At 52.0% G+C, this 24735-nt stretch overlaps 1 protein-coding gene across 1 annotated transcript; it reads right to left on the reverse strand.

Moving 5' to 3' along the window:
- Window positions 1–7291: 7291 nt before the first annotated feature.
- Window positions 7292–11534, reverse strand: Dlx4 (distal-less homeobox 4). The gene is given in 6 exon segments (XM_036194817.1): window positions 7292–7444; window positions 7447–7557; window positions 7867–7940; window positions 7943–8029; window positions 11254–11303; window positions 11305–11534. Coding segments are annotated over 6 exon segments (705 nt in total).
- Window positions 11535–24735: the final 13201 nt, after the last annotated feature.

The raw sequence follows: 24735 nt of genomic DNA on the forward strand, positions 1-24735 counted from the left end.
CTGCGCTCTAGAGGACCAAATGACACATTTTGTCTAGGAGAGAAGGTAACTTTTCTTAGCAGTGCAGGGGGGTTGTTTCTTATTTTCCAGATGGTCTGGCCGAAGGCTAGAAGGGCCCAGAGTTGAGTCTTAAGGCAGAATTCCAGGTTTGGGGAAGGAGGCACAAGCCTTGAGGAGGTGAGACAAAGGCCTAGGGTCACAGGGGTGGAAGGCCCTCATCGGTGGGCCCAGCTGATCCCCTGGGCTCAGGGGATGTGACTGATAGGAGTTAGGCAGAGGAATGTCAGGAGCCTGGTGCAGTCTGGCTTCCCTGAGGATCTGTTGGAGCAAAGAATTCCCGGCAGCTTCAGGGCTGGGAGGAGTAGTCTATGGCAGGCCTCAGCTTGCAGAGACCATGAGCGGCTCCTCTGTCCAGAGAGAGGAATGGGCCCTGGCTGTGTAGGCCTTGCTGGTGGGAAGGGGAGGGACGAGAATCCTAGCTGCCTATCCAGGTTCTCTCTTCTGCCCACCCCTTTGCGCTCAGCCCCTTCTCCTAAAGGGAAAGTCAGGCTTGGGAGAAGGGTAAATAGTAAAGGAAGGAGCCACTGAGCCAGGAACCTCAGTGTGATCTCTGGCAACCACGGTCTGCGGGAGGCACATAAATTATCTTGCCTCCCTTTGTGTGAAGGAGGACAGAGAAAGAGACCAGGGTAGCACACTCGACCTAATCATTTGCCCTGTGTTTTAGTCATGGGCTTGCCAATGAGGGCCACAGAACAGTTTCCTTCTGGGCAATGGCAAGCTCCTTCCTAAGGAGCCAGTCCAGATGGGGACACGTCCTGTGTGGAATCTGCAGCACCATTCCCTGGAAGTGAATTCATCTCTCTCCATTTGGGAGCTGGAGAAGCTGAGGATTGGCACCAGAAGGAGACAAATCAGAAAACCTACCATCCCCCATGGGGTCCACTCCTTTACCCTTTCTGGTCTGGCCGGACCTGGCTCAGTGGCTCAGTGGGTCAGCAGCTCAATGTCCAGCCTACTGTGGGGTTGCAAAAAGCTGCAGAATGCATCCTACCTGATTCAAGGAAGCAGAGTTGTATTCCTGGAGAGCTGTCAGTCTAACGGGAGAGTCAGGTCTGCCTTAGAAAACTCTAGCCTTGAGGGAAAGTGGTGATAATGCCACCCACCCCTAGCTAAGAGGGAGTGAGTCTCGGAGAGTGTGTAAGTTGTCCAGGTCACCCAGAAAGCAGTAGCGAACACAGGCTCCAAGCCCGGAGCCTTCTTTGTCAGCCAGGGGCCCTGGGTCCCTGGGTCCTTCCTTCAGGCTGAAGTCAGTGAAGAAGGATCCATGAGAAGTCCAGAGGAAAGCCCTCGCCCTTAACTAGCCTATGAGTCGCAGTACCAGACATTATGGGCATGTCTGGGAGCCATGGGGTGTGCCAGGAGAAGCTGGGGACGGGGGTTCTAGCCAGAGCTTGGAGAATGAAGCAGGCAAGGCTTCTATGAGCAAAGAAAATGAAATCATCAACTTATGGGATTTCTGTGGCCATTCAGCCTTCCTCCCTAGCAGCATCTAGGGAAACATGTCCAGAAAACATTAGCCAGGAAAAGGGATGGAGTAAAGAGAAAAGCCGGAGAAGTGACATAAAGAGGTCTATGTTTTTACACACACGGCACCCAGAGAGAGGGAGGGTGAGAAAGGAGGCGGAGAGAAGCTGCAGATTTCTTTTCTTCTTTTCAGATGTACATTTATTTATTAATTATTATTTAATTTATTTTTGAGACGGGATGCCCTATGTAGCTCTGGCTGGCCTGGGACTCCAGAATGCTGGAATCAAAGGCAGATACTATCACACCAGGCTCTTTCTTAGTTTGGTTTTTCTTATCCACCCCTCCCCATGCACCACCTTTCCCTACTTATTCCTTGACAGAGTGTCATGTAGCCCAGGCTGGCTTTGAACTTTGTGTAGCTGAGGATGACCTTGAACTATACCGATCTTGTCTCCACTTCCCAACACTCAAGTTACCTCTGTGCTAGGGTCCTTAGGCTGGCCTGTTGACATGAACTCTGGAGTTACGAGGTCTTTGTATTCCTCCATTTGTTCTGGATCTGAGCTCGGTGGGATGTGGGAGGTAGAGGCAGGAGGAGGTAGAGACGCAGGCTTCCCTTGCTGCCCAGCTTGCCCATTGTGAAGGGGCAGCAGCCGGCAAGGACTCCCTGAGGGAATTCCTCCCTGGCCCCACCTCCAGCAGCAGGGCAGCTGAGAGAAGCTGAGTGCAGTTCGAGAAACAAAGAGCTGACAGACCCCTGGGAGCGAGAGAAGCAAAGGCAGAAGAGGACACATGGTGGACATTTCCAGATGAGGGACTTTTTCTTTTGCATCCTAACTGTTAAAGCATTACATCCCGGGACAGGAGATCCCAAGGAATGGGACACGCTAGCTTCTTCCAGCACCAGCCCTACCCTCCTCAGCTTCCAGACTACCTGAGGCCTGGCAAGGAGAGGGCTATCCCAGGCAAAGTGAGGTGGGGATAGCAAGGAAAGGGCTATCCCAGGTAAAGTGAGGTGGGGACAGGAACACCTACCTACCTGTAATATGCGTTGGGGGAGGAAGAAACTAGTGGCCCTGGGGCCAGAGAGCAGACAGTAGATTTGCCACCGAGAAAATGGAAGAGATTTCAATCGGACATGGGCAGAACCAGAAGGTGCTGGAGTATAAGGGAAGAGATTGTGGGAGGAGACCGAAAGGGCATCTCGTGAGACTTGAGAATAGGCAGTCGCTACCCACCTCCAGTGCCTCCTGCCCTATTGACCCATATCCCCCATAAATTCTAGGGAAGTTCTTGATCTCCTAAGCTCCCTCTACACAGGCCTCAGCTACCTGGATAACATTCCATCGCCTCTGGATCCAATCCCAGAGGCAAGCCCAGGCATCCGAAATCCAGGGAGGCTGGGGCTGAGTAATCAGCTGCTGGAGCTGCAAAGCCCCGTGGTGGTGTGGTGGGGGAGGGGGAGGAGGAGCTCCCCACCCCCACCTCACACAGGCACGACCGATTCAGGGATGGAGGAGGGGCAGCCTGTCACTCCAGTGTCTTCCCACCCTCCTCCCACGGCCACATTCTCCCTCTTCCCACCTGCAAGCAATTTGGCCAATGGGAGAGGGCAGCTAAGATTGCTGTGTGGAATCCTTCTCGATCTGGGTGCATTTGGTGAGGAGGGGGCTACCTCTTTCTCCACTCTAGACCCTATGTAACCTTTTCCTCTTCACAGAAGCAAATTACTGGTAATTATCTCACATCCAAAGCCTTCAGGAGCTGCTTCCAAAATTGCTTTAATTGAATTAATTGAATCTCATTTGGTCTGGGGAGAGAATGGGGGCCATACCTTAAAATAGTACAGGGGAGTAGGGGGATGAGCTACACAGAAGGAGGCCACTTTCCTGGGGCTGAGACCATGGCAGTGACAGAGCATACCCTGGACACACTGCCCGTTCTGCTGATTTTAGATGGGCAAGCCACTGCCCATTTTGAGTGGGGGACCTTACCTGAGTTCTTCTAACAGTGGGGGCTGAGAGGTGCTAGGGTGTATTTCCAACCCCATCCTTCCTCCCTACCCTGGGAAGGCAGGACTAGCTACTTAAGCAAGAGGTAAAGGGGATGGTTCTAGGAACTCACCCTCAGAGTCATCAAAGCAGCAGCCGTGACTGTCATCTATAAAGTGTGCACTGTGTCCCGGGCACCATGTCATTTTATCATCACAGCCACACAGCAAAGCCTATCCTATTAGTGTTCTTGTCTGAGGGGATAAGCAATAAAGCACAGAGAGGTTAAGAAACTCACCCAAAGTCACAAAGCAAGCATCACTGCTGGGACTCTTTGGAGACCAAAGGCTGCCTTCAGTCTTCCTGTTCCTTTGTTGATCCAGTGTCCCCCAAATGGAGCTTCATCCTGGGAAGAAACCACAGGGTTCCCTTTCAGTACCCCTGGTGGCTGGAGAGGTGGAGGTGAGGCACCCTTCCTCTTGGAATTCTTCCAGGTGCATCACCACCTAGAAGTCCGAGGCAACTGGACCAGCTCCCAAATGGAAAAGAGGCTCATTTTCCCTGGAAAGGGCACACGGGGGTAAGGAAGGGGGGGTGCCGCAGGCTCAGCTGGTCCCTGGCTGAGAGAGCAATTATAGTACAGCTACTTAACTTTACAACCCAGGCTGTTGTTTTAACGATGCGACTCGTGTTGGGCTGTCCAATTAATCTGCCTTTGGAGGCTTTCCGAGATGGGGCGGTAGATCTTATCTTGCTCTGTGGAAAGAGAAGTGTGTAGCCTGCATGGCAGGGAACAGCTACCCCCAGGGCCCTTGGCCTCAGAGAAGACCCAGAGGATCCATCTGGGACCAGCCACCCCTTGGAGAAATGGAGTCAGGGTCTCAGGGCCAGGGGGACGATTTGAAAGGAAAGGATCTTTCCAGTGGGCATGCTCACTCTGCACTGCTCCATGATCTGGAGTTTGCTTTCCACAGGGAAATCTTTCGTGTGTCTTTGGGGGAGTGGGTGTGACCAATGACCTAGTAGTAGGGGCAAAGAATGCTTGTAGGCATCCCTAGGTGAGACACTTCCACTGATTATGATTACCACCCCCACCCCCACTCCGTCCTCCCTATGACCCCAAACTAAGTTCCCTTCTAGCTTGGGGGGGGGGGGGTTTGGCTGAAAGTACCCTACTGGGCTTTTCAGCCCGGGACTGGTGCCCTCAGTTTGCTGTGATCGGGAACAGGTTCAGGCAGTGGGAGAGGAAGCTGGCCTTTGAAGCCTTTTGCCTGGAATCGGAGGCCCCTCCCCAGCCCCTGGGGCTACTCTGGGCTGAATTCCTCGGCCCACCTCCCATGCTGTCTGCAAGGTAGGAGCTGTGGCGTAGTGAAGTGAAGCAGGGTGCTGCCAGGTCCTGATGCTCTGGAGCTGACCAGCCTTCTCACCCAGCCCTAACCTCATCAGCCCACTCTGGCCTCAGGACGGTGCCCACATGGCCTCTGCCCTGCTTTTTTTCCTTTGCCTTTTGTCACACTGCCTCCAGTCATCTGTTCAGCCACATGTTAGCCTGAAGCATCTGTCCCTGTCACAATGGTATTCCTAGGACCTACCCAGCAGGAGATCCATAGATGTTATTAGATGGAGAATTCCAGTTCCTTCTAGTCTTTCTTCTCTCCCACCCCTTTCTGTAGTCAGAATCCATTCCACCCCCAGCAGCTCACTTCTTCCAGAAGGACTTGGTCTAGCTCAGTCCTCTCCCAAGGTGAGCCTGGCCTGAAGGTAGAACGTGGTGGCTGAGGTGCCTGACTCCCTCCACAGCTGGCACAGGAGGAAACAGCTGGCAAAGACCACTCTGACCTTGGCCATTCCCTATATGAGCATCTTCCCATTTCGTATGATGCTGTGGGCACTGTTATGACAACCCAGTGCTAGAACCACAGAGCTAGCTAGTGGCAGAGGCATAGTAAGAACTAGTGTTGGGCTGGAGAGATGGCTCAGTGGTTAAGAGTACCAGCTGCTCTTCCAGAGGACCTGGGTTCGATTCCCAGCACCCACATACCTTTACACAGACATAGGTGCAGGCGAAACACCAATGCATGCAAAATAAAAAGAATAAATCATAAAAAAAGAATCTAGTGTTTATGACTTCTGTTCAAGGGGAAGATGTATCAAATGACAGAGAAAAGATGAGCAACAACCAGATGATTGATTCCAGGGGGACAAACATGCCTAACACCCAGGACTCTGAGGGGTTTTTTGATATTTTTTTTATACATTTTAATCTCTGATGCTTATGATTTGAGAAATGGCAAGTGCCTGGGGATGCTGGACAGAATAATGGTGAATTAGAACAGTTTCTTAGATAGAGGCAACTGTGAGGAGTTGACATGCTAAGCCTGCCCCATTATTTGGAGGCAGCTATGCCTGCATGGATCCAGGAAATCTGTTTGTCCCATGTCTCCTCCTAGGCTTTCAAGAATATGTGCAGGTAGACTTGTGAGGTATCAAGGATGGAGGGGCCTCTGTTCTTAATACATGCCTGTTGAATTAGATGGATGGTTAAGCCCAGGACTTGTCAACTCAAAATGGGTAGATATGGGACAGAAGACCTTTTAATAGAGAGTAATACAAAGTGCCCACAGGCCAACACTCCATATTTTGTTTTGGTGCTGGGACCTCTTACATGTCAAGCACTTACTCTGCTATTGGACTACACCTCCAGTTAGGGAGGTAACAGGCTGACCACCACCGACAACCCGTAGAGGAGAAACAGGGACTTATGGTGGCCAACAACAGAGACTCTGTGTCCACTTCCGGTTTTGTTCATGGATAGGTAGGGCCCAAAGTGCAGGCCAGAAATATTTATTTTCTTCCTGGCTTCAATCCTAGACTGTGGTGGGGTGTAGTTGGAATCTTAAAGGTTCTTATTAATAAAATAAAACCCAGGCCAGCTATTGGGGTGAATGCTGGAAGATCAGAGACACAGAACAAGCCACAGCTACCTCACCTCGCCAGTTCCTCAGCTGGTCTTGTTTCCTCAGACTGCAAGCTCCTGTGTCCTCATCCCAATGGATCTCAGCTGAACTGCTGCTTGAAAGCCTGAATGCTTAACCAGCCAAATGCTTAACTAACTTAGTTCCTGGTCCTTACGCTTTATATATCTTTCTGCTTTCTGCTATCACTCCCTGGGATTAAAGGCTGTATTTCTGGGATTTAAGCCTGTGTCACCATGCTTAGCTGTTTCTAAAGTGGCCTTGAACTCAGAGATCCCGCTAGCTCTGCCTCCCAAGTGCTGGGATTAAAGGCATGCACCACCACCACCCAACTTCTGCTGTGGCTTGCTCTGACCCATTTTCTAGCCACCATTTCTGACTCTGTTCTAGCGGCTGTCTGTTCTCTGACCCCAGATAAATTTATTAGGGTGCACAATATTGTGGGGAACACAATACCACAACAGTGGGGCTGCCGTCATTTGAAGAGGGAGGGGTGTCAAGACTGGAGCAGTCTGAACACTGGCCAGAGAAGCTCTCTCTAAAGCCTTTGTCCCACTGGAGGGAGATGCCTGGTCCACCGCAGCACTGGGAACAGTGGCAAGACGAAAGCCTTTGATATAGCTATCCTATCTGGCTTGGAGAACCCAGGCTTCCACTCGGTTCTTTCTTCTCCTTTCTCTTCTTGTCTTGAGAAAATCCATCTGGAGCTGGTTTCCTCTCCCCCCAGAAGGGAAGCAGGTGTGCTAGTCCTGGGCTTGACAGAAGGGTTGGAGTCTGACCAGCCCTTCTCCAGATTCATATCATCTAAGGCAGAAGCAGCACATCTGGGGGGCGATGCTGATACCAGGCTCTGAAGGCACTGTCGAAGCCCCTGGCAGGCAGGGCGCCTGCCTTGAGTAGATCCCAGATGGAAGGAAGATTTGGAGAGCAGGGAGACGAGGGGGGTGGGGGGGTGGGGGGTGGGGAGTGTGTCTCCCAGAGAAGTCTTCTTCCTGCTCCTCAGAGTTCTGCTTCAGGAGCTTTTTGTATTTGGAGCATTTATTCTGAAATCAGATCTTTACCTTTGGGAAGAAAAGAGGACAGAAGAGAAGTGTCTGTAAAAAGGTTGAGAATGAGAAAGGGACCTAGCTACAGAGAGTGAGTCCTGAGAACCTTCGCTCCAGCCCTCCAGTTCTGGAAGTCCCTAAGTCTCAACTTCCAGTCTGGGTGCCCTCCTCTTCTCGTGCCCAATTCACTTCTAGTATATGCCCCCAACCCTTGCTGCGGGCATTCCATGGAGAGCTGTGTCAGCAGAATCATGGGACTCCTCTGTGGGGTCTCAGAAACCAGGGACTAGGAAGCTTTGCACTCGGGGGTGGGACTGGTCCTACCTGGGTTTGGGTGAGTCCAAGATGCGCCGCCAGCTGAGCCTTCTCGGGCAGGGCTGGGTACTGCGTGTGCTGCAAAGGCTGGTGTCGATGGTTCTAGATCCGCACAGCTGTCTGGTCAGGGGCTGCTGGCAGGGCTCCAGGGACAGCACCGGTTCCTCTGATTCTGGGATGCTGCAGAAGACTGTTGTAAGCATGTGGAGTGACCAGGTAAGTCAGGTATTTCCATAGACTCATGCCGCGGGGAATCAGCAAAACCAGCGCAGCCACCACCGTCAACCTGGGTCTCAGTGTGTATGTGGTGGTGGGACCTCTATGTCCACCGGCAACAGTGAATTCAAGCTGCAGTTTTTGCCCTGGTGAGGCTACCATTCTAAGACCCTGGAACAGAAAACGCTAAGGTCCAAGTTCAGCAGCTCCCGGTGGTGCCAGCTTAGAACAGAGCAGAATAAAAGACTCCTGGAGGGCTGAACTAAGGTCTGACAAAAAGGACAGCTAATCCAAGGCCAACGGGAACCTAAAAGCAATACTCAAAACTCAGCGGTAGCGTCAGCACGGCACCGTCTGGCTTCCAAAAGGGTTCTGTATAAATCTGCCTTGAATGCCTGTATCAAGGTGGGGGGGGGGGGGGAGTGAACTTTAGCGTACCCTGCAATAAAAGTGACCGTCCTTTTCGTCCCCACCGTCTGCTAGCTCAGAGGAGGCTTTTTCAGGGATCTAGAAGCCAGATTGATGTGTGATAGCCCAGTTTTCCTCTAGGCTGCAAGCACAGAACTGTTCCCTCATGGCAGGGGAAGTGGCTAGGTCCAGAAAACCTAGTAACCCGCAATGCAAATCGTTTCTGGCCTAGCGGGGGGCCATGGCATAAGATCTGGTCCTGTCCCTCCTCACACCCCACCTCACCCCTGCCTGCCAGCCTGGTTCTCCAAGCTCTGCTGCAGGGTTGTAGTTCCAAGATTGAGGCCTTGGGTTTCCATTCTTGAAACCTGTGTCCCAACCTGGACCACTCTACCGGATGCTAAGACTGCCCACAGGATGAGAGAAGTGGGTGGATGAAGAGGCAAAATGCCTGCCCAAGATGACAAAATGCTCGGGTGACAGTCACCTCATTCTGTGGGTGCCTGCTGTGAAGACCCCAGACCAGAGCGAGTAGCTCTGTCCTTCCGCTCCCCATCCATCCCTAGCTGGGTTCACCCGACACACGTCAAGGTCCCCGCCCTCAGGCTGCAGTCACCGCTGCCTTCACCTCCTCCGCATCTCTCACCCGTGGCCATGGGGGCTGCGGGCTCTCAGATCCTGCCCTTCGACCCCAACCTCAGCCAATTCCCAGAAAAGGCATTGGGTTTCCGCTCCTGCCGCAGCCTGTCCCGCCTCGCCTTTCTTGCTTCGACCCCACGGCTCGCCCGGGGCTGGCGGCCAAGCGACCACCCGCGCCTCCTTGGTGCAGTTCGGTTGGTGACACGCAGAGAGAGAAGGAAGGCAGTTTGGATTGCTGAAGTTCGGACTCTCAGAGCAGATCATCCTCCAGGTGCCTTCCGGGACAGCTGCCTTTCTCCACACTAGTTGTGGCAAGTCACAACTGGATCTACCCCGGTCACGATAACGGATCCTCAGGGCCTCGCTGGAGGCGCGGCTGCCGCACCCCCGCAGCCGTAACGGGGTGTTGGTGAGGCTCTTTTCTCTCTGAGCCAAGCGCCTCCCTGGGTTTAGGAGACCCCCCCTCCCAAGCCCTTTAGCTTTCTCCGATCATTCATTCAGGAATGGGCATTCATTCAGGAGCGGGGGGTCCACACAGTTCCAACAATGAAGTGCTAAGGGCTGTTTTAAAGACGTACTTGCTTGTGAAGGCGCCAGCGTCTGTGGTTTTTCGTTGGATCCGGGTAAAATATGTAATAGAAAGAATTCTGCACTCTGTTGTTCTTGGACCCAAGCAAGGGAAGGCAGAATGCTGGCTGTATCCTTGAACTCCACCTTTTTTGCCAGAATAGTTCTCCCTAGGTAAGGTCAGGTTCCCAAAACTCACATTGTCCCCATGTACACACACATCATATATATCAAGTTGCCTATGCTGTCCTCAAACTCAGGACCCTACTTCCCCAGTATATATTAGCATATCTAAAAAGAAAAGTCCAGGAGGTATGTAAACCCCTGGCCCTCCATTGTCCCTCCTCCAACCAGACCCAGCAACCCAGCACACCCACACCCACACTCACTCAATTCTGCCACAGAAAGGGTTAACTTTCTGGGGTTCTAAGAAGTTCCCTAGAATCCCCTTTCCTCGCTCCATTCCTCAAGGAAAATGAATTTGCATCCTTTCTTCCTGTTTCAGTGTCTCCAATCATAAAACCAGGAATTGGAGACCCCATTCTAAGGGTAACTTCCCTTTCTGGGGTTCATGAATTTATGTCAGAGTAACAAGAGAAAAGGAGAGAAACATCTTGGTTTGGGGGTGACTACTATGAAATCGCCTGGCAGATAGATATGCATCTTTGGGGATTATGCCAAGGACAGTCGGAGCAATGCAATGGGATTGAGAAGTCGGGCCAGCTGGGTCTATGCACAGCATCCTGGCAGTGCCAGCCAAGGGCTGTCAGTTGGGCTATGCGAAGGTCAGGCCTAGGAAGGCCAGCTCAGCTAGTCCCTTGCCTTCACCGAGGCCTTCCAGTGAGCCCTTTCTCTGGAGCTCAGACTTGCTGCAGGCAACAGAAGGAACTGGGCCTGGTCTATTCCACAGTTAAGGGCGAAGGTGGTAGGGATGGCTTAGGTGAAAGGCTGAAGTGGCCAGGGAAAGACCTCGAGACTGACCAACCTGTACCTTCATTCTCTGAACAATGGTTGGTAGGGCTCAGCACCCAGATTCTTCAGGGGCCAGCTACCGACAAGGTTAGGCACCTCTAGAAAAAAGGGGGTGGGGCCCAGAAACAGAGAAGGAGCCCCGCCTAGTTGGCTACCTACCTTCAGCTGGGAAATGATTTCTGTTTAGTGGTGTTTGGTTTGCAAGCTGGTTTCTGGGACCAGGACTTGAGAAGGCTGATGTCGGGAAGGGGGTGAAGGATGGGGAGAATCGCGGGAAAAGAGTGAGGTCTCCACTCCCATATCTTGATTATGGTAGCTTTCCATTACACTTGGGTACACACACAACTCCACTGCTCCAGGGGGTTGGGGTAGGGGGCCCTCCCCGCTGGCTTCACATAACTGCAAATCGAAACCAGGTCGGACTTTTAAAGGAAACCTAGATCTACTCCTCCGCTCCTCCCCCATCCATTCTCCCTCCCCCCACCGCAGATTCCGTGGAATCCCCGCTAGCTGCGTGCACGCAGAAGAGGGAGAAATTTATGAAAACATAACTCAGGCCCCAGCGGTGAGAAGAGCCTCGGCGGCCACACTTACCTTCTTCCAGTTGCTGCGGGTGTTCAGCTGGCCGGTGGAAGGGCTGAGCCCGCCGAGAGTTGCTGGCTGGGCAGGTAGGAGTTTCCTGGGGTGGCTGGCCCAGGGTAAGAGAAGGACAGGAGATGGCCATAGGGCTGGGAGTAGGGCAAATAGGGGGAAGCTGCGGTTTCGGGGGACAGGCCAAGCGGGTAGGCAGCCACTACAGACGGGGCGGGGGCGAGGTCCGGGAAGACAACGTTGGAGTTATCGCGGCCAGGAAGGGGACAGGGTAAAGAGGTCATTGCGGCCGGTGCCAGGCCACAGGGCCTAGGTCATGCCCCTGCACGCCGTCTACTCTCTATGCCAACACTTTTCAAAGTCTCCAGAATGGAGGCAGATGAACCCTCCACCTCCAGCAAGCCACCTCCACACTTCAGATCCCAGGGAATATGTATCTCGGAGCCTCTTCTGGAGGAGAGCTCGCACCCGAGAAAGGGGTTTGGTGGGTGCCCCATGGCTTTTCCCCTCCCCCCAAGTTCTGGGCCCCCATCTTCTCCTTTGAGTTCGGTTCCCGGGACCACACGGAGTCCCCCGCCCACTTAGACACCCGGGATTGGCTATCGCACGGTGACCTCAGAGAGGCCCAGAGCTGGGCCCGCCCCCGAGTTAGCACACACCGGGAAAACCGGAGGTGTACGGTGCACGGGCTCCGGGCGGTGCACCCTCGGCGCCTACTCCAACTTGCTGGGGACAAGTGGAGTCAGGAAATCTCGGTAACAATGTCCAGCGTGCTAGGAAATTGGGCCTGGGATGGCCCAGAAGCGTGGGGAGCTGCGCGGTGACTAGGGACGCTGAGCGGACTCAGAACCTGTGCTCGCGCTCCGCGGGTCGCACCGGTCCGCACCACCCCACGCTGCCTTGGCTCTGCGAAGGAGTGGAAAGCAGATCGCCAGCGCCGGCCGCTTATTCAGCGCGTTGGAATGCGTAGCTGCTGAGCGATGGCAGTTTGTTGGTAAACAGACGCTGGGGCCTGGAGGGTGCCGCCTGGCGCCCAGCCTGCCCCGCACGCGCGTGGCGCGCACGCCCCCGTCGGGTGCCCAGAGCCTGGCACGCCGCGACCGCCTCGACTGCGCCTCACCACCCCCAGTGCAGGCTTCCGCTTCCGCCAGGGGCCCCGGTTCGGTTGCGACACCACAGCTCCTTCAGGCCCTTGAGGCTGCTGGAGGGAATCTGCTGTCTGGGATTCGCCTGTACTGAGCCCCGCCTTTCCTGGCACTCTGCTCAAACTGTAGCCTCACATGAACTGGGACAAAATCTGGGAGTGGGGGTGAATCTAGTTTGGTGGCTCCTGAGAGGACACAGAAAATATGGCTAGCTCCTTTGCACTTCCAGGCTGTGTGCCGGACCTGCCTTGCACACAACACAAGGCCTTGATGAACATGTATCCATGCATGCAAGCATCTGTTGCCACATGTGCAAAAATACATCATCTAAGCACCACATATATGCTGTCATATACAAATATCCCTCTACGAAAAGAGGCTCGTTAATGAACCTGCAATCACAGACTACGGCTCTGAACCACCCTTCCACTCCCCTCCCATCAGACTGGGTTTCTCTGTGTATGTAGCCTTTGCTTCTGGAACTTGCTCTGTAGATCTGGCTGGCCAGAAACTCAGAGATCTGCCTGCCTCCTCTTGAGTGCTGCAATAAAAACCATGCGCCATGACTGCCAGGCGGAAACACAGACTTTAAGGTGTGGCGCATATACATCTGCATATCCAAATATGAGCGACTCTTTGAATACTATTCTCATCAGTATTAAAGCTGGTGAGATGCTTTAGCAGATAAAGGCACTTGCCAATCAAACCTGACAATCTGAGTTGGAGTCCCAGAACCCACATGGAGGAAAGAAGACTCCCAAGAACTAGTCTCTGACCTCCACATGTGGGCTTTGTTGTGCATGGACCCACACATATACACAAAACACAAAAACAAATAAGTGTAACTTTTTTTTTAATTTAAAAAGCACTGTGCTTGCCTTCAACATATGTATTACAAGCCAAATCATTGATATTCCTTCTCAAAATAAGGCAAGCCAAACATATAAATATATATGTTCATGTTCTTACCCTATGGAAGATACCTTTCCCCCACATAACTAAGCTGTTTCACATAATGAGAGACAGCTCTTTTGTTGTGGTTTGGTTTGGTTTTTAAAGGCAGGGTTTCTCTGTAGTGCTGGCTGTCCTAAACTAATTCTGTAGCCCAGGCTGGCCTTGAACTCAGAGATCTGATGGCCTCTGCCTCTCTCGTGATGGGATTAAAGGCACACACCACCACTGCCCAGTTCTATCCCTTAGCCCACAAGTCCACACAGATTCCCTAGCAAACCCTACACACTTGGCACTTGACCCCTCTGTTGTACAAGCCATCTTCACACTTGTACACACACACACACACACACACACACACACACACACACACCACACTTAGGGCTCAGAGGAAAGGTAGCAATCTTAGGGTGTTGGGAAAGAAGACAGCTATTAGAGAAAAAGCCAAGACTGGGCCTGGAGAGATGAAGAGCACCGCTGCTCTTCCAGAGGACTGGGTTCAATTCCCAGCACCCACAGGGCAGCTCACAACCATATGCAATTCCAGTTCCAGGGCATGTGACACCCTTTTTCTGGCCTTTGGTTCCTAGGCACACATGTAACTTGTGCACAGACAGTACACCCTTACAGATAAAAGTAAATAAAAAGAGAACACCCCAGGGAATGTATAGGGACTACTCTTGGAACTCCCCTCCCCATTGGACAGAAATTAGTTTCTCCAGGATATAATGCCTGCTTGCATTTTGGCATAGAGTTTTTGCATATTGGAATAGAGTTTTCTACCTTGTAATCCTGGAGCTCTGATGAGGGGGCTCTGTACTAGACCCTCTTTTTCAGGTTGGCAGGGGAAGTTTGCTTAGTAGGTAAATGTTATTTTCATGTGGGACCACCTTTCCCCAGGCCCCAGCCATGCCTACCTCCTCAGAGCTGGGGCTATAAACTTCTGAGGGCATTGTTTTCCAAGCCTTCCTTTCTCTAGCACTAGCCTGTTCTTTTTGTTTTTTGTTTTTGCTTTTGTTTTGAGACAGGGTCTCTCTGTGTAGCTCTGACTATCCTGGGACTTGCTCTGTAGACCAGGATGGCCTTGAACTCACAGAGATCCACCTGCCTCTGCCCCCTGGGTGCTGGGATTAAAGGTGTGCACCACCACTGCCAAACTGGCTGTCCTGTTTTTCAGAAGGGTGGCCTCCATTCTGTTCCCAAGGATAGTCTCTTTGGCTGCATGAATCAAAGGAAGAGAATGCCCGTTAAGGTGGGGCTGGCTGTCAGGGCAGGCTTCATAAGGGCTGTTTTGAAGCTAGAATGGAAAGGATGATGGAGGACACCTCCAGAGTCAGGCAATCAGAAGCCTTTCTGTGCTGGACCTAACAAGGGCAGAGGTAGGTGTTCTGGCAGGCTCTGCAGTGGACGGCTTTGGGATCCCCTCCAAAGTAAGGTCCCCTGTGAATGGCTCTTCTAAGCTTTCCCATGCTCTTAGGAGCACCCTGAAGTCAAGGGATTTATAAGCGCTGCACCCTCAGGGAAAGCCTGTTAAAGAAGTAGTTGCTTCCTCCCTCCTTCCACCATCAACAGCCTCATCCCACTTCCCAGAGGATCCCGAGCACTTGCTGGACCTTGAACATCTTCTTAAGTGGGAACCCCCTCCCCCGAGGGGTCCCTCAAAACAGAAGTCATCCTCTTAACCTTAAGAAAAGTAGAGGTGATGGCATGTGGGCTAGGGAGAGCAGTGTTTGATCAGAGTGGGCAAAGGGAAGACCCAGGTTCCCATCCCAGCTTGGCTTCCAAGTAGCTGGCTTGGTCAGCCAGTTCCTACTGGAAGCAGAGGAGGGGCTAGACCGAGATGCTAATCCTCTGTTGCAAAATCCAGAATCCAAGAACATAAAACTAAGGAGGAGGGAAGGAGATGAAGAAGGACAGGAGGGAGGAAGGAAGGAAGGGAGAGAGGGAGGGAGGGAGGGAGGGAGGGAGGGAGGGAGGAAGGAAGGAAGGAAGGAAGGAAGGAAGGAAGGAAGGAAGGAAGGACAAATTAACCTTTTCTGTTACTACAAATAGCTCCTGTAGCCCACAAAAGTAGGAACTAACTAATCTGCTTTGAAGAGCCAGTGTCAAGGAAAGTAGTGTGTGGGGTAGGTAGCAGGGAAGGCTGGGGAGTTGGGGCAACCTTGGTGGATTCTCTTGGTGCTCAGCGCACATCCACAAATGCTTGGGTCTTTTCTATTTCTTGAGACAGGGTCTCACTATGTAGATCTAGCTGTCCTGGAACTCGCTCTGTAGACCAGGCTGGTCTCCAGCTCAAAGAGATCCATCCCCCCCTGACTCCCAAGTGCTGGGATTAAAGGCCTGGGCCACTATGGTCGGCTCATAAGGATATATTGCTTGAGGCTGCTTTGTGTCCGGTTTCTCCTGAAGCATCCTCTTCCGAAAGAGCGAGCTTTCCGGGCAGTTCACTGCCAAGGCTAGGCTCAAACATGTGCGAAACGTACAGGGCTTCCCAGTACAGTGTGAGGGTGACTTGTGCTACCTGGGTCAGGCATGGAGTTCTGAAACTACAAGTCCAGTCGGCACCTGAACCGATCTGCTCTGGCAAACAGAGATTCTCATTCCCCACCGGATTTCTGCGGGCTTGGGGATCATTTTGGAATTACACATGCCCTTTCTCCTCCACCGTGGTCACAGCTCCGAAATGAAATCTTGGTTTTGTTTTTGTCTGTTTTCAGCAAGCTTTAAAGTTCTATTTGGAGGGGCCTTTGTAATTCGGTTTGGGGGAAATTAAATAATTCAATCTTGCAGCAGCCTCCTACCAATCCGCCTCTGCACTGTGGTAGCGCCCCGGGTTCCGGAAGCCTGGCGAAGGAGCCGCCTTGTAGAAGATAGCGTCCTTCATCCCATTTTGCGTGTGAGATTCAGAACCACCGGATCCCCTTTCCTCTTTCTGATGGAGCAGTTGGCGAGTCGAGTCGTGGTATTGGAGTGCCGGCTGAAGGCCTCTGAAGTCCTGGCTAGGGCTTTCCATTGCGCCCACTTCCACTTTCGCCCGCCCCCCCCCCCACTACCGAGCTTTTTCTCCGTGTTATTTTCCAAATAATCCTAACGATGCTGCCCGTGGGAGAAGTCTTGGGGTCAAAGCTACCCGGTCCAGGAACCGCTTGGTGCGGGGGGGGGGGGGGTCCCTCACCCGCAATCGATCTCAGAGACAACCTCATCCCACTCCCGCATTCCCTGTTTTCTTTGTTTTTAACTTCAAGAAGTCTACCTGAGATTGACCCGGGCATTTTAAATACACAAGAACATGAAAAGCCACCTATGCTAAGTGCTCAAGAAAGAGTAATTCTTTGACCGGGACACGGTCCCCAAAAGAAAACTGTTACTCCAAGTCGGGAGTGCTGGAAGAAAGTGCTTCGGTGGCGCCCAGGCTTGGGAGGAAGCCACTCGGTGCTGAGCACCGGGACTGAGGTTGGACCCGGGTGGGTGGTGCAGGGTTTCTCGGCAGAGTCCCACAGGGGCCACCAGTGGGCAGAGGGCCCTTCACGGGGAGCCGGCCTGGAAGAGGACAGCCCGGCGGAGCCAGCGCCAGACACCCGCTTTGCAAGTCAACACGAGGCCAACCCGCCTGCAACGAATTCCACGGGTCTGACAGAAGGCAGCTTGGCTAGGTCTGCAAACTTCCTCAGACCCCAGCACCACACAGAAATTCGGGTTTTCCGCTTTCCGCTTTTCAGCCAGCCGTAAGTGAAGGCTGGAAGGGGACGTGGAGCTAGAAAATGCCTGTCATGGGCAACGGATGATGAAGCCATTGTGTGCAGGGGATACCCACCACACAGAGCAGAACCCATAGACGCGGACCTGCACACGCTTATAGGTGATCATTCCCTTCACACACATACACACACACACACACACACACACACACACACACAGCCAACCATTTAAACACACACTGGCTCACTCCTTCCTGACCCCCTGGGTAGCGAAGGGTCTCTATGGAGGTGGGGGTTGTTGCTTTCCCGGGGACACTGGAATTCAGATTCCCTGTCAGTCTGCACTTCGTTTTTTCTTTATTTAAAAGGAAGTAGGGTGTTGGCTATCCCAGGATGCTATTTTGAACTGCAGAGTCCTTGGGACTATATATGTCTCACCTCTGTATCTCTGGGTTTGAGAGGAGGAGAGAACAGCGCTTTGGGAAACAGACCAGATAGCCCGGGGAGCCTTACAAAATGAGTCCTCACTCCTAAAATGAGACAAATAATCATGTCTACAAAAAGACACACCACCTGCCCAATAAGAAACAAAATCCCCAAAGACTTTCCCTCTGCTTGCACCAGAAGGGTCAACAGAGAGAAGGTTAGAAGCAGTTAATTGTTACCCCCTCCCTCTCTTTCAAGCCCACCCTCACCTCACCCAGCTAAAGAACTAAAGAACGGGAAGGCTGTCCAGAAGGAGGCACCAAGGCCCATGTGGTCGCTGGAAGTAAGAACAGTGTCTCCTACATCTACCTCATCACTGAACACCCTCTGCAGTTCCAGTTGGAAGAGGATCACCCAGCCTGGAGTTCTTCAGCTGCTGTTGAAAGGATCTGGAGAAGGTGGTGAGAGAGAAGAGAATGGGCAGAGGAATCTGTGATGTAGGGTGGGGGCTGTGCCAAGGGTCAGTGGCCTCCTTGGGAAAGTGAGTACAATGTGGGAGTGCACTGTTAACATTTGCAACTGCTTAGGCCTATTGGACTGGACTGCCCAGGATTCCTCCCAGCCTCTGTGCTGTGTATACATGAGGGGGGGTGGGCGGTGGCGACTGCCCATTAGCTCTCTGCAGCCCAAGTTCTGGATGACATGTGCCTCAAAAGTAGTGTGGAGGGGGAGCTATATTCACAACTGTCACTCAACCCAATGGGACCTTTGTTGCTTTACACAAAAGAGCTGGAGGGCTAGGTTCTGGTCCTCTGGATATCTGGGACACCGGAGGATCCAGATGAAGGCTTGCTATCTGGAGACTAAGGTACTAAGGGAGGTGGGGGACCCTGTGCCAAGGTCTTAAAGGCAGAAGGGACACTACAGGAATTTGAGTCCTGTGTTTTGGATAACAGTAATGATTGCACCATCGCATGTTGTCTGTGTGCCAAGCACTATGCTAAGGATTTAAATGCCTCTCTTTATCACAATATTTCTATATAAGGTAGAGTTGATATCTAATACAGATATCTACATTATCCCCCTTTTTACAAATGAGGTCATTGAGGCACAAAAGGGCCAAATACCCTTTCTGAAAGCTGCAATTGGCGTCCTCAGCCAGCTGGCCACTGTAACTGCCAGGGGACTGTCTTCTCCGAGGGAATCATTCAGCAAGAGCAAAGGAAGGCCAGAAAGGAGGAGGAGACTCCGGGAGGTTAGTGTCCTCTATGAAGGCAGAAAGAAAAAGAAATAATATTAACCAATGACTCGTCACTACTGGAATTCATGTGCTACACACCCCTGGAAGGGAGTCCATTCTTATTCCTGTTTCTCAGGTAAGGAAACTGAGGCACAGAAGCAGCACATGCAGGGCCTCTGTTCACCCAGGGTAAGAAAGTGGTGGGAGCTAGGGAGGCTGGGCAGGGTCTCAGTGTTCTCCAAAACGCTTGGGATGGCCTTGAGTGGTGGGAAGGTAGGACCCGGATAGAAGAAGAGGAGCGTCCCACAGGCGCCTTGGGTACCATGGCGGACTGGGGAAGGGGGTCAGGTGGCAGAGAATTGAGGAAGAGGCACCTGCAATGGGCCAGGTGTTCAGTGAGGAGGGAATCCCCCAAGGGCATGGTGGCAGAGGGAACAGAGAGGAAGGGAGCCAAGAAAAAGTGTCTCAAAGACAACCCCCAAGTGGGCTCGATGGATGGAGGGGCAAAGTGGCTGAAGTTCCTGGCCTAGGCAACCAGGGGAGCCCAGGGAAAAAGCCATGTGTTCAGAGATGTCAAAGCATTTGATGGTTCCATGAAGCATGGACCGAGACTCCGGGTCGATGCTCCGGGTCGATGTTCCGGGTTGATGCTCCGGGTTGATGCTCCAGCAGGCAGGCAGCCATGTGTACTTGGATCCCTCCGTGTCTTCAGCACAGGTGTCTTCCCCAGCCCTGCCAATGTAAGCAGGTGAAACTTAACATACATGCAGATTTATGCAAATGAGCAACCCAGCCTGGGCCCAGAGCCAGAGAGGCAAGCCCTCCCCCACCTCCAGGGACCCAGAAAGGGCCGCCCCAGCCCTGACTCACTAGCTGACATGCCGCCTGGAATGCCACCTCCCCGGCCTGGCTTGCTCCTGGCATCGTTCTGAAGCTCAGACCTGAAGCTCCAAGCTGGGACACTGGAAGCTGAGGCTGGGGAGACTTTCAGAGTAAGGATTTGTTCTGAGTCCCTCCTGAAAAATTAAGTGGTTGGGGTGGGAGACAGATGCCTGAGGATTTAAAAGTGTGCAGTGTGGGCCAGCAACATGGCTCAGGCCCCACTTGATGGAAGGAAAGAGAGAACTGGCTCCTTCCAGTTGTTCTCTTGACCTGCATATATGTGACATGACTTGTGCCCTATACCTCAAAAATAAAAAATAAAAAACATATGCCATGCACACAGTATTCCCTGAAACGTTTGACACTGGGGCTTTGTAACATGTACATAGTACTAGCTCCATTTTACGGATGAAAACACTGAGGCTCCAGTTGAAATGTCTTGTCAGGGAAAACCTGACTTGTGATCACAGAGCTGGCTTTCCAGAGCAGGCCTTCTGACTCAGTGTTCTTGGCTCCACTGGGGTTTATGCTAGGCTGAGAGAAGGCGTGGGGGAGGGGGCAATTCTGGAGTCTGGGGCTCAAATTTTCCTAGACAATCCTGGAAAAGAAGTTTCTTTTGTTTTGTATATTTACATTTTTCCTGTTTATTTATTTATCTATTTATTATTTGTTTGTTTGTTTATTTGTGTTGTGCTGGGGCCTTCCTTGTGCATGTTAGGCAGATGCTCTGCCACTGAACTTGGGGGAAAAAACCCTTTGACCCTCTTGGTCCCTGTGCACTTCCAGGAGGCCTTTGGCCTCAGTTTCCCCAGTTCTGGAATTAGAGATGACTGCTATCACACCAGGCAGTGTGCTCTTCTTATGAACCTGTTCAGGGCAGAGTCTATAGCACATGTGGGAGGTTGGTGTAGAGTTCACTCAGTGAATTCAGTCACACAGTGTGTGTGTGTGTGTGTGTGTGTGTGTGTGTGTGTGTGTGTGTGTGTGTTTGTGGGAAAAGTAGTGAATTTAAAACACACAACATCATCATGCTGGGCAGCGGTGGTGCACACCTTTAATCCCAGCACTCTGGAGACAGAGGGAGGCAGATCTCTGAGTTTGAGGCCAGCCTGGGCTACAGAGTGAGTTCTAGGACAGCCAGGGCTACACAGAGAAACCCTGTCTCAAACAACAGCAACAACAACAAAACCCTACCATAACAACAAAAACCATAACACATGCTGAACTACTTATAAACTAGTTACTTGGGCTAAGAAACAGAACTCTGCAGGCACCCCTTGAGGGACCCTCCCTCCTCAGACACCCTGGCTTGCACACTCGTCATGTCCATACTTTACTTCTAGTTTTCTTACCTCTGATTGCTGCTTCTCTCTGCTGGTGACTTTGACATGAAGGGAGCCACACTGGCCTTAAGCTCTGGTTATTTTGAGACAGGGTTTCACTCTATAGCCCAGGCTGACCTCAGACCCCCCAAGTGCTGAGATCACAGACCCAGGCCACTACACCAAGCTGTCCTTCAGCTGTTAGCTTCTCCATGGGTGTTTGTATTCCAGCATCCCAGCAGAGTCCCCTCGTGGAGGACTGTACCGCCCTTGCCTCTTGGCTTTCCCTAGAACGGCAGCTTCTCTCCCAGTCACATGCTCTAGGTGGGGTTTGCTCCAGGACATGGATAGAGTCCTGCAAGGTGTGAGCGTGGCACCTAGGACAGGGCTGACGCGTGCTGAACAATTTGTGAACATGAACTAAATAAATAGATGACATTGAGTGTGTGGGGGTGGGTGTGACTTTGTCTCTTCTATCAGAAACCCCAGTGGCACGGGTTCTGTTGAGGCCACGGTGACATTCAAGAGCCGGGTTTCTGCCAAAGGGTCCGCTGCTCTGTCTCCCTCGGGCTGTACCTCTGGGAAGAACAGCTTGGAGACCGGCCTTTCCCCCAGTGCAGCCAGGTGGAGCACACCAGCTTGGAGACCCGGTCAGTCTGAGTCTGTCTCCACCCTGCAGTGACTTGGACGAGTAAAACATCACTGTGTCTCAGTTTCCACATATGTGAAGTGACACAATCTCAAGCCCAGCTCTGGGGACTGTGAAGGTTCAGTAAGTTACCCAGCAGCACGCAGTCTGGGGTTCCCATATCCAGACTCCCTCCTCAGCTCACCCACCAAACCCGCCCGGTGCCAGACCCAACCTGATCTCAAAGGTCTTTGTATTCTGGGTGTGGCAGCACATGCCTGTCACTCAGGAGACCAAGGCAGGAGGATCAAAGGTTCAAGGCTGGGGGTTGAGGACTGGGGATGACTCAGTGGCTAAGAGTGCTTGCTGTGAAAGCAGGAGGACCTGAGTTCAAATCCCCAGCATCTATGTAAAAGCTGGGCGTGCCACTGACTTCAGTGTTGGGGGGTGGAGATGGGCAGTTCTTGGGAACTCTCACTGGCCAGTCTGCCTAGCTGAAATGGCAAAATTCAGTTTCTGTAAGAGATCCTGTCTCAAAGGGAAAAAAAGGTGTAGACTGATGATAGACTATGACACCTAATATATTCCTCTACCCTCAGCATGGGCATGCATGGATAGTCATACTGGCACACACACACACACACACACACACACACATACACACACACACACACGAAAGTTCAAGGCTAGCCTGGGCTCCACAGTAAGACTGGGTCTGAAGAAACAAAAGCCAAGGCTAAAAAGCTCAGCTCACTTGATGGAACACTGGCCCAGAACACACAAAGCCCTGGGTTTGATCCTCAGGGCCACATAAAGCCAGGTGTTGTGGCACAAGCTGGTAATCCCAGCACTTGAGAAGTCCAGGAAGGAGGATCAGAAGTTCAAAATCAGCTTCAGCTAGTTTGAGGCCTGGCTCTGTTTCAAAAGCAAAGCAAAATAAAAATTAAAAGCCCGGGAGTCTGGCCTTATTATTATGTCATTAGGCCCAGAGGACTTGGTGATGGCTGGAGGGGTCACTCCAGGTTGTAGAATTCATGCAGGCCCAAAGCCAGGCCTTTCCCAGCTCCCCAGTCCCACAGGTAGCATCTGACACCATATCCTGCATCCTGAGATGCTTAGGATGACTTTGATTGTCCAGCCACTCCTAAAATCATCTTCAGTTCCTCCTGTGTCCTCTGAGGGTCCTTGTTGGGTGGCATGTGGAATGCCTTCACACTCAGGACCTCAGCTAAGCCTCACCCTGTCAGGTGGGGCAGGTATTTCTGTCCCCATTTCACAGATGAAGAAACCAGTGCTCAGAGTGGCCCAGGGCCTTGCCCAACATTGCACAATGAAGTGAAAGAGCTGGGATTAGAACCCCAGCCTCTTGACTCTGGGGAGCGGTTCTCTGGGTTTTCCCAGAATATTCTGATAGACTCTTAAGTGGACAAAGGAGAAGAGACAGAGAAGACACCAATGGCCAGCTGCTAATGGGTCTCTCTGGGCCATGCAAGAGAATTGGTGGTGGCCACAGCCCTGCAGACAGGTAGGACAATGAACAGAGTCAAGACTTGGAGCAAAACAAGCAACTGGTCCCACAGAGGGGGTAAGAGGTCAGAATCGTCTGCAAACCCATGAGGTGCTGCCAACACTAATTCTGTGGGATTGTTTTTTGGTTTTGTTTTTTTGTTTTTGTTTCTTGTTTTGTTTGTTTGTTTGAAAGGGCAGAATTTCTCTGTGTAACAGCTCTGGCTGTCCTGGAACTCACTTGGTAGCCCAGGCTGACCTCAAACTCACAGAGATCCCCTGCCTCTGCCTCCTGAGTGCTGGGATTAAAGGTGTGTGCCACTACCGACTGGCTTGTGTGACTTTTATTTTGCTTTGTTTTCTGTGTGTTGGGGATGGAACCTAGGGCTATGTATATGCTAGGCAAACACTCTAGCATTGAACTAGACTCCAACCTCTAGGACTCTGTGATTTTTGAAAATTCTCATTTTTTTTTTTACACTTATTTCTTTGTGTGTGTCCGTGTGCTCACACACCTACTCCGCCCCCCATTCCACCACTGGTGAGGACATCAGAGGACAACTTTTGGAAGTTGGCTCTCTCCTTCTGCTATGTGGGTCCCAAGGATGAAACTCAGGTTGTCAGGCTTGGTGACAAGGACCTTTACTACTGAGTTCTCTGACTGACTTTTAAGGCTAGAATGCAAGACGGCAAATAGAGGCCACAGGAATGTAGATCCAGGTACCATATAAAGCAGTTTTTAATAATGTGCTTTCTGAACAACCCAAGTCCTTCCCTGTCCTGGGTGCATCTTGTATCCTCTGCTGCAGTGAGAAGCTGAGCTTTAGACTGGCTTCTTTCAACATGGACATAGAGTCTGTCTTGTTAAGTATCTGCAAGGCCCTGTGTGTAGAGGGGTTCCCATGGAGGCTGTGAGAAGTAGTTGAAGGACGGGGCTTTAAAGCAGGGCCAAGAGATCTAAACCCAAACTCTCTAGTTTATTAGCTAAGTGCCCCTGGACAGGTGGCTTAGGATTTCCGATTTTCACTTTTCTTATCTGTAGGATGGAGTTAATAACAGCCATGCCATGCATGAGGTTATTAGAAGATAGAATGAAATACTGTGGGCCCAGCAGAGCACCGGCCCATGGAAAGCCAGGAACATAGTTTTGGTGATGATGTGTGTGAGTGGGGGCTGCATCATAGGCTAGAAGAATGTGCTGTGTGCCCACTAATGTTGTGTGATTCTGTGCCCTAAGTATCAGGAAAATAGCTAAGTAGAATCAGGAAGCAGATTGACTCAACTTCAAACTGGGTGAAAACCAAGCAGAACCCTCACTGAGGTCTCAGGAAATTTCCTTGCCTTTCCTCCATCCCCTCCTGGGCAGACACCCCACTCCCAGGCCTAGGATTGAGACACGGTCTGTCCTGGAGGACCTTGGCATCCTTATGCCTGTAAAGGTGGCAGGGATCCCCAGATAGTCCAGCCCACCCTGGAAACCCAGCCTCTGCAGAGCGTGGGGCTGGAAAGTTCTGACTCGGTCACCACCTGCTTCAACCACAAACTCTGAGCTGGCCCAAGCCTCCAAACCAGCAAGATGACGTGGCTTGGCCTGGAAGGTGGTGGTGGCCTCTGAGTGCCAGGCGCCCAGCAGGGCAGGGAGGGGCCCTTGGCAGCCCGTGGACAAGCTTTCAGCCTCCACCCTGTG

Source organism: Onychomys torridus, chromosome 8 (assembly GCF_903995425.1).
Source record: "Onychomys torridus chromosome 8, mOncTor1.1, whole genome shotgun sequence".
NCBI lineage: Eukaryota > Metazoa > Chordata > Mammalia > Rodentia > Cricetidae > Onychomys > Onychomys torridus.